At 31.6% G+C, this 10,858-nt stretch overlaps 1 protein-coding gene across 1 annotated transcript in view; it reads left to right on the forward strand.

Moving 5' to 3' along the window:
* The window catches only part of LOC139524119 (histone-lysine N-methyltransferase 2A-like), a 69,421-nt gene that overhangs the window by 40,093 nt on the left and 18,470 nt on the right, over window positions 1–10,858 (forward strand). Inside the window, exons 19-26 of the mRNA XM_071318694.1 lie at window positions 2,329–2,402; window positions 2,793–2,938; window positions 3,211–3,320; window positions 3,747–3,887; window positions 4,710–4,868; window positions 6,137–6,257; window positions 6,700–6,778; window positions 7,488–8,905. Of these exons, the coding sequence (XP_071174795.1) occupies window positions 2,329–2,402; window positions 2,793–2,938; window positions 3,211–3,320; window positions 3,747–3,887; window positions 4,710–4,868; window positions 6,137–6,257; window positions 6,700–6,778; window positions 7,488–8,905 (2,248 nt within the window). The remainder of the gene's footprint in view (window positions 1–2,328; window positions 2,403–2,792; window positions 2,939–3,210; window positions 3,321–3,746; window positions 3,888–4,709; window positions 4,869–6,136; window positions 6,258–6,699; window positions 6,779–7,487; window positions 8,906–10,858) is intronic.

Consider the following 10,858-nt stretch of genomic DNA (forward strand, 5'->3'; position numbering starts at 1 on the left):
TCTTGAAGCTTACGGTTATTTTTATTTTACTGATTTATTTTCCATGTAAATCCATTGATTAGCAGAATGCTGTCTCAAGTGCTGCTGCATACGTTTGAGTTTGACGCGGTCACATGCAAAATATTTCTATAATTTGTATTTAATATTCAGTCTGTTGTGTCAGTTCCGAGATAACAAATAATTACAGTGAGCAACACTTGTATATTATTAGTAGCTTGATGATTCTTTGTAGTTTTTACTTTTTACTGTAAACAAATATTGTTCGAAAGTTGGTGTTGTATGACTAAAATAGAACGCAAATAATAACACTAGAAGAAAATATTGATTCTTCCCGGGCATAAGTTTATTTTAAGATTTCCGTGTTTGTTCATTATGCTAAATTAATATAATTGATCTGCATTTGGGGGTAGGGGGTAAAATGGGTCCGGATCTCGAAATCCCGGGCTTAAAAACGTCCCGAATTCAAATAAATTTAAATCCCGACATCGCGAAAAAAGAATTCCCAGATCCCGAAAGAGTTAATCCCGAAATCCCGAACTTAATTGCATAATATTAATTTACGCACAATCCATGTAAAAAAGGAAACTTGTATGTTATATTTTTTATAGCAATCTAAAAAGAAAAAATTGCCGTGAAAAGACAATTCCATGATACACATATCAGTGATCAACAGCGTGTGCACGTGGTTGAACTTTAACTTGACTCCACTCGCAATAATATTGAATGCTAATAAAAGATATTAAAGATCGATTTTGTCCACTGCACGAGATTTTTATATGGCGGGAAATGTCGTAACAGTAAACACAGGTGACCTTACTGACCGACCGTGGGAAAATTCATTCATGATTAAATTTGATGTTGAATGATTGACATTTATTGTGTTTTAGTTTTGAGGCTCTTGATCGATTTACCAGAATAGAAATTTAATCGATTTACATACATGTATAATCAAAACACGATTTAGTCTTCTTTAACTATTTTTTGTTTTATTTTTATCAGTCATTTCCCGGATTCCCATTTAAATAATCTATTTGGAGACCTCCTTTAAACTTCGGAAATAATACAACATCTATTTAAAAAATCATACTGACTGCGCGAGCTTTAGAATGACTAGAAGTACGACGAAAAAGTAAAGACAGCTGATCATGACTAGTACGACTAGCCTTCAACCCCATTGGGGTATAAATGTGCATTTAGTCAATAAACTATATAAGGTTAAACTTTGATTTTCGTGTATCGATTTGATACAATTTGTAAAATATATTTATAACACCGGCGATTTTCATAAAATATTTCAGACATGAAAATAGAAAGGCATATTTATATCGAGTGTCAACAATTTTAAATAAAATAAAAAAAATAGGAATCGAAATATGATCTCGGCGTTATAAATATTGTATTAAAGGAAACCAATTGTTTGACTTTCAAAGAGATTAACGGGAAATATGTCAAAATAGAAAGCACGAGTGATCTGTCTGACCAAAATGTTTCACTTGCGAGAAATGATTGACAGGTGTGAATAGATGTAGAGGCTCCGACGGGGAAAGTTGTATCAAAAGGAAAATAACTTAATTCACAATGCCTATACATATTTCATAAATACGATATGTTGGCCTTATACTTAAAATTGAGTTTCTTATAATAACATATAAAGGAACAGGACGTTAAAAGCGGGAAATAATATAACCATCAACGAAAACTCGTATAATTTACGAGATTGAAGTCTCAACAATTTGATTTAAACTTCTATTGAAAACAGTCTTGGTTGTTATTAGGCTTATTATTTTGAATTAGATGAAATATTTACGGTTTACAAATACAAATACAAAATAGTTTATTGGCACAAAACTATTGAAATAATTGGCAACACAATATATTGTTAAAAATCGTCTTTATTTCATTTTCAAATTATAAAAAAAATAAAATTATATTCAATTTTAATTTTTATTCTTATATTTAATTTGAATTTTATTTCTTATATTTAATTTTAATTTTAATTCTTTCTCTTTGAATACAAAACAATATTTTACATTTATCTATCCTCCATAAATACTAATATATCTGTACAGGTAAAATTTAATTCTAATCAAGCTGGTACAGATTGATTTTGGATATTGCACAGCAGGTGTTTATTACACTGGGACAACTGTCCGACCAGTCTGACATCTAGACGGATTAAGGCATCCATAAAAATAAGTCCCTACCTGTACTGTAGATGCGCATTTTAACAATCAATATCATTGATGATCGAGGCCAAAATATTTGAAAATCCAAAGATTATTAAAAAGAGGAAGAGCTTTTTCTAAAATAATTATATTCTTGTTACAGCAAATGGAGAAATGTTTTCCCTGGTACAACGTTAAAGCCTGCAGGATGTGGGAGCATAACAGATGTCTACCTCAGTATGTAGTTATATAGAAAATAATCATACAATATTCCAGCATGTAACGAAAAGTTATCAATTATGGACTTGTGTAAAAGTTCTTAGATTTGTTGTGTCTGAACTCACATTTAGTCACAGTTCCCAGTAATTCATACTTGCACATGTCTTCGCTATTTTAGATTATATTCTTTATACTGATCACCTTTCACTGATACATGTAGTTTTCAAAGTCCTGCTTGTTAAATCTTGCAAAGTAATAGTGACAACTATTTATATGGCCCTTAGAATTATGATTGAGTTATTTCCCTTTGCATTTTAAACTCATAGGTAATAGAAGGTGTTCATGTGAATGTTTGATCCATTTAAGATTAGCACACCGTGTTATACTGAATATCCATATTTATTTCAGAAACATGTTGCCCGATGCTGTAATTCCACCGTTTGAAGACCATACCTATGCCCAGTGGTTAGAGAGAGAAAGTCTGCCATCTTCACCCCAGCCATCACCATTCAAGAAAGTTTTAGACACACCTGTTAAGAAAGTTCTAACAATAGGTAAGGGTGAGGGGAAAATGTGGTTCTCATCTACATCAACTCAAAATTGACTAATATTGTCTCAAAAAATAAATGAATCCACAATATATGATACATTGATTATGTAATTTTGCATAGTGGACGTTGTATATTCCAAGTACTCCTTTCTTGGATTGAAAATGCTTTGTTGCTAAATAATTGTTAAACTTTTAATAATCTGTTGTAAAAAATAATCAACATCCTCTTTTCATCCAGAGAAAATTATTACATGATATATTTCATTTTCTTTGAAGTTGATCCAGAAGAGGAGGGAGAGAAAGTTTTATCCTCAGATCTGGCTGATGATGGACAGGACACCAGGAGATGTATACTCTGTTGGCATTATGGAGATGCTGATCCTAATGTAAGTTCATACAAATAGATAGGAGATCTTGTTATTATTAAAAACAATAAGAGGTAGAAAGAAATAACTTTTAAAGCTGTTATAACATTCAAGATCTTTTGATTTGGTTACTGAATTTTAGTTGTATCTGTTTCTAATCCTTAGGATAAAAAAAAGGTTATTTGTCAATTTTCAAAGTTTTCATGTTTTGAAAAAATGACACTTTTTAATATGTTTTGCCATTTAGAGGTAAAAAATTAGAACCAGGAGACAGAAAGTTCAGGAGTACTAATCATACACTTGTAAGATTTCAAATTCTTTTCCAAAAACATCATTTAAAGATAGATAAGAATGTCACTTTTGTGAGATTTTCTCTTTTGCTTTCCACACATAAACATTACATATACATATATGTGTCTTTTATATTAATATGTATTATTGTTTTAGAGAGAGGGAAGGTTGTTGTACACAGGTCAAGATGATTGGGTTCATATAAACTGTGCCTTGTGGTCAGCAGAGGTTTACGAACAAGGTCGAGATGGATCATTACAGAATGTTCATGAAGCTGTGTCAAGGGGCAAAAAGATGGTAAGAACTTACAATGAAAAGGTGCAAAGAGCGAAGTGAAAAACTGTGAACAAAAAGCAAATGTCTGATGTCTTTTATACACCCAAGTTAAAATATGAAAATAGCATCAGATTATTTTAAAATATGAAAGTAACAAATCAAATTATTTTGATAGATGCAAATGATGATAAAACAAAAATTCAATGTATCCTCAAATATTTCGAATGTTTTAAGATATGTCTTCATTTTATTGAGGATTGTCATGCCATGGCAACCAAAAAGTACAAAGTATTATAACCAAATTTCATTACTCCTCATTTTGAATCCCTACATGAGAAATATTGCTGACAGATGAAATTTTTAATCTTTAAATTGTTAAACTGAATGAACTTCAAAGCTTAATTAATTTTATTGAAACTTCCTCATTAAACATTGGAAATGGTATCAATAAAGTGAAATCAAGCCAAATAAGTGTACTTGTATTATATAATGATTAGTCTGTATACTTCAATAATATTCTCCTCTTGAATTCCGTAGATAATTGATATGATCCGGGAAATGTGTGGTCTTATTAAGGGTGACAACAGATTCTCCCATGAGAGAGTGTTGTTTCATATGTTTTATGGTTGAACCCTATAAACAAAAATTCTGAAGAGATATCACCTGCTCATGCTCAACAGGGAATAGATATGGATAAGATATATCCAGTTGTAGAAGGCTTCCTGATTTTTATTGTTTATTTGTTAAAAGTGTGGGGGATATACTTTTGTGACTTCTAACAGTTCTATTATTATTATTTTTTGAACGGAACATTTATGTTGAAATATTTCTTTTTTATTCCAGAAATGTGATATTTGTCAAAGAGCTGGTGCTACAGTTGGATGCTGTACCAGAGGTTGTCCTGCCAATTACCATTTTATGTGTGCTAGAATGGACGGGTGTTTATTTCAGGATGATAAAAAAGTATTCTGTTCACCACACAAGGAAAAAGTTGATGGAGAGGTAAATGCATTCTTATAAATGGCACTGCTTTTATCCCATCTTGTAGATGCACTATTGAGGGCATTAAAAAAGAGGGGTGAAAGATAACAGAGTGACATTCAAACTCATTAATTGAAAATTAATTGACAACAGCATGGCTTTAAATATTATTGCGACGCTTGATGATTAGAAATTGGAATGAACAAGTTCAGTCTTCTTTTTATTGCTATTTCCTTCTTTAGGCAATACAAGTTTAAAGTTATGTATGTTTTATTTAATATTGAATTTATTTAATTTCCATTGAACAATTCGTTGTTGTATTAAAATAGATTGGAATATAAATTCCCAGGTCTGCCAGATGACAACTTGCCAGATGACCACTAACAGTTGTAGAAATGACCTTAACATGTGTATTCACAAATTTAACCTGCAAATGGGTGTTTTATTGTACATTAAGAACCCAAAAGATATAGATTGGCTATAACTGTCACTATCTTCATTGCTTTAAGCTCAGCCCACACCAAATAATTCTTCAATGTTGATGCTGACAGAACATAAAGGGGCACTAGCTGCCAAATTCATGTTCACCAATTTGACTCAAATTCTAATATTTTATTTATAACAATGTAAAACATTTTTCCAAACTATCAAAAGTATAAAATAAACAATTCACAGGACATAGTCTAAATGAGATATAGCTTTGTTTCGTAAGAAATTTAGCCTAGACGCCATCTATTTAACTATCGAGTTGACCTTCTATGACCATATAAGCGATGTAAACATAAACATAGATATAAATAGATTAAGATTTATAAATTATGAATTTATGTTTATCGTCGTTTTTACCTTTATAAGAAAGATTTTTGTGGATCGAATCAATTAATCAAATTATTTACCTTAGTTTCACTTTCGATGTTGACATTCTTTTCCCTTAAATAACCATACATGGGCAATGCATGCGTTATTCTATCTATTTCTACAGGGTTAAATTGGAGTTCACATGAATATGGATTTAATGAGGTCAAATTAATCACTTGCAAGTGAATAATTCATTATCAATGTTTATAAGCTTAATTTAACAAAATTGAACCATTTTAGCTGTTAAAAGCAAAATATTATTTCACTATTTCACTTTCATTAATGATTGAACAAAAAAAATCATACATTAGATATTTTTATATATCTAGTAGCTAATGCCCCTTCAAGAGTTTGGAAAAAGAATATTTGTATACAATGTTAATTGTTGTCAGCTACTATTCAGATAGATTTTTATTTATGTTTAATTGTAGCTTGTTATGAAAGATGAGTTTGCTGTAATGAGAAGAGTATGTGTTGATAGAGAAGGCATGAAATTCACAAAGAAAAGTTGGACAAAGGGTCTCACTACTGCTGAAATCAATATCCTTATAGGTGAATTAAACAACTCAAATTATAAAATATTATTTATATAAATTGATTCACTTTATTGCTTAAGAGAGTGAATGTTATATTACTTGAGTTGTATTTTAGTAAATATGCATTCGTCAAAATCTATAAAAGAATTAGCATAACAATTTGAGATGATAAATTTATTGAATACCTGATTTATTATCCACAGTGTCATATTTGCAAGGTCAATATTTTGAGAAGGATGGAGAGATTAAGTCTCTTCAAAATTTATTAATGTCATATTCAGGTGAAAGGAAGAATTCACTTTTATGAAATTTAAAGAAAAAAGAAAGACTTCAAAAAAAGTATTTTAGCACATGTCTACACATTCGAATATAAACTCTCATTACCTTTGCAATTCATCCGATTTGTAATGTTTGTAAGTCTGAAATGTAGCCATTAACACTACCATGTTTATTTTTAGGGTCCTGTACAATAGAGTCATTAGGATATTTGACATCTTTATCTGACTGTAAAGGTGTACTTCTTCCTGTTGGATTCAGGTATGCATGCTTATAAAAAGTTCTTACAAAGAGATTATATTTGGTTCAATTACCTTCCTGTGAAGTTTGCAACCTATCTTTAGTTTAAAAAGTGTAAACAATTATGTTAACATAAAAGTATAGAGAGAGATCTTAGATAATCTTTGCAATAGCTTTCAGGAATTTGGCATCTTGTATTACTTTCTGTTGTTACACAATTAAACAAAAATGCAAGATTAATTTCAGGAAATACTGCAAACCACAAATTTTAAAATTGAAGTTTTTCTTTTGGGGAAAACAGATGTTTTCTGAATTCACAAGAATAAAATCATTAAAATATTTGTGTTATTCACAGTAATCTTGCAACACAATAAAGCAAAATCAAAAAGACATGTAGAGGTTGTCTTCAACAGCAGAAAATGATTTACAGGAATCAGTATGTAAGGTTTTATCTTGAACAGATGTTTAAGAATGCATGACTATTTACATTATGAAAGGGATAATTGTCTGCTAGACAGCAAACCAACAAAGCAATATTAAATCTTTTCAGTTGCAAGGCACTGTATAAATAAAACATTATTTTATTGTATTTGATATTGGATAGCTTTGATTTGTAAGAAATTTTTGAAAGCATATTTATTTCTTAACAATGACTTCTAGTTTTTTTTAAAGTTTTTAAGCCCATTTGTTTGCAATGATAATAATAAAAAAAAAATGTATTTCATTTCAGCTGCACAAGAGTTTATTGGAGTACCAAGCACTCAAGGAAAAGATGTGTATATACCTGTAAGATCACAGAATTCAGACCTGAAACTCCAAAGACTCCTGAGGCCACAATCATGGATATGACTATCATTCACGATGTCAATCATCCAAATTATGTCCCCTTGTCAAAACTCAATCTTCCAGGCATTGATCTGTTTCCACAAAAAGCTAGGAAGAGGGCTAGCATTATAGAGTTGACTGATGACGAGTCTTCTGTTTGCTCCAATGAATCCTCACGGACAATATCTGTCTCAAGTCTTGACAAGACACGATCAATGTCGGTAGACAGTGAAGGTCCACTAAGTTCGTCATGGCCAGCGCCAAATAAAAAGCGGAAAAATGACCCATTGCCTGTTAATTTGTCAATGCTGTCTCCAACAACTTTGCGCCTGCTTAACAAAGATCCAGAAAAGTACAGAAATGAATCAAAAGACCAAAATAAATCAATCATCAAGATCTGTCCACCTTCTGTAGCAGTCATCAATGACAGTCCCCTGGCAGAGATTGCAAATAGGTTAAATAGTGCTGCAGCAAGAAACAGACAGAAGAGCGAGGAAAGGACGATTGGTGGAAAGACAACAATAGTTATTCCTGATCGTCCAGCTAGTGCTCCCACGCTACCAAGATCTAGGTCAAACTCTTCTGAACGTCTCATATCACCCCCACGACTGTGTTCATCTCCAAAATATCTACCTCAAGTTCCTGAATCTGTAGACACTTGTGATAATGATAAACAAGAAGCTCCCATGGAAACTGACAATTTTGATTTAGACAAAAGTTTAGAACCTCTTATTAACGAATTGTCTGGTGAAGAAAATGCTTTGATTGTAATAACTGAGGAAGGCCAGGAATTAACTGAAGAGGATTATGCCATGATTGCAGAGTATAGCAGTGAAATTCAGAATAGTTCCAGTGAAGTTTCCACTGAAATTGAAGTCAATAAAAACTCTGAAATGATTTCGGAACAGGTCAATGAACCAGAGAAACAAGCTGATCAATTAAGTGTAACACGAAACAGTCGCACTGATAGTGAACTTCTCAAAGATGACCAGCCTTCATCTGAATCAGGAAGCACAGTCGGGTCAATTAAACTATCATCTAAAATAGAGATTGTGAAAAGTGGCCAAGAGTTATCTGTACAAACAATTTCTGAAGGCACAGAAGTTCCTGTGGAGAACAATAGTCAACAAATCACAAAACCTTCATTGGTTGTTCCAATGTTGAAAAGTTCAGATGAACAAATTCAGTCTGATAAGAATAAAACGGTGAATACACCTGGGACAGAATTATCTGAAGTGCCTATTAATCTACTGGACCAATCAACATCAAAATCGGGAGAAATGCAAGCCACAATGTCAACAAGTTGCGATGTGAAGAATATTGGTAATTATCATTATGAGTAATTTTATGTACAGCTTCAGGTTGTTTGTATTGGGTGAAAATATTATTTAATATTCAACTTTACTTTAATAGTATATAAACCACTAATAAGATATCACCCAAAATAACCCTGTTTATCATTTAGGAAACTGCATGTGGGCAAATTACAGTGACTATGAAATTGTGAAAGTAGTAAAAATTCCCCTTTTTCCTGTTTGCATTGGTTCATTTGTCAAATGTTTGTTTGCTGTTCTAATTAAGACCTTAAAAATTTTGTACACATTTTTATTTAAACACAAACCATGCAGCAATACAATACATAACAGTATTATCTCATACTCAAAATTGATGAACCAGGGGTATGTCAAAGAACGTCTCGTCCTTTTTCTAAAAAAAGTTCATCGGAAGATACCCAGAACTTGTTGATAAATATTCCGTATCAACTTCACAAATAATACAAGATGGTCTTGAAGTATAGATTTTGCGTACTGACGTTTGTTATCATCTTAATTACGTATTATAGTATTCTTTTATATGCCTTTTTTAGATATTCATTTGAAGTGACTCTGTGGTTACGTAAAACCACATACTTTGAACGGCAAAATTATTTCATTTATTGATATTACTTTTACTTAAGGATTTTGACATACTATGAATGACTAAACTATTTTATTCAATAAGACTACTTTTTCTGTTTAGTCTGTTTTTTATGATATACATTTGACGTGAAACTGTACTTATGTATCCCGTCATACTTTGAACCACACCATTATTTTATTTATTATTATTACTTTTACTGTTAAATCTGGGTTTTGTTATATCTACTTTACGTGAGTCTGCATTTATGTATGCCGTCATACGACAAAATTATTTTTATGTCTACCTGTGCGAATTTCAAACGCGCAATTTTACACCAGTAATGAAAACCTTCTATCATATATGGGTAGACTTTACATAGATAAATTCAGCCATATTTGACGTGAAACTGTACTTATGTGTCCCGTCATACTTTGAACCACACCATTATTTTATTTATTATTTTTACTGTAAGTCTGTTTTTTGTTATATCTACTTTAGGTGAGTCTGCATTTATGTATGCCGTCATACGACAAAATTATTTTTATGTCTACCTGTGCGAATTTCAAATGCGCAATTTTACACCAGTAATGAAAACCTTCTATCATATATGGGTAGACTTTACATAGATAAATTCAGCCGTATTTGACGTGAAACTGTACTTATGTGTCCCGTCATACTTTGAACCACACCATTATTTTATTTATTATTTTTACTGTAAGTCTGTTTTTTGTTATATCTACTTTACGTGAGTCTGCATTTATGTATGCCGTCATACGACAAAATTATTTTTATGTCTACCTGTGCGAATTTCAAACGCGCAATTTTACACCAGTAAGGCCGAGAAAAAAAAGATCGATGTTTCCGGTAACCCGACCGACCCTGTTTTTTAGCCCCGACCCTAACTTTTTTATTGGATCTTCAAAAAAAAAAAAAAAAATTGTATCAACCGACCCCGTTTTTGACACAGGCTTCTGATAGATGACATAATATTTTTTCTCTCTTGCTTCTACTTGCATAGAAAACCAGTAAAACATTTTATTAATGTCTAAAGGTATTCCAAACAGGTTAAAATCCAAGAAATTTGCACATCGTGCTTCAAAAACATTGCAAATGGCACACTTCCGGTTTTTGAAACTAATTACGGATCCGGACTTGGAAAAACCATGATAATTTTCCGGATTTCATTTACGATGATAAAAAAAAAAAAAAAAAAAAAAAAAAAGAATTCCGACCTACCGACCCTATTTTTCAAAATGATGTTACTGGAAACACATATCTTTTTTTTTTAGGCCTAATGAAAACCTTCTTTCATTTATGGGTAGACTTTACATAGATAAATTCAGCCGTATAAGAAAAGCAAAATGAGAATGTTAAATT

This window comes from Mytilus edulis, chromosome 5 (assembly GCF_963676685.1).
Source record: "Mytilus edulis chromosome 5, xbMytEdul2.2, whole genome shotgun sequence".
Classification (NCBI taxonomy): Eukaryota; Metazoa; Mollusca; class Bivalvia; order Mytilida; family Mytilidae; genus Mytilus; species Mytilus edulis.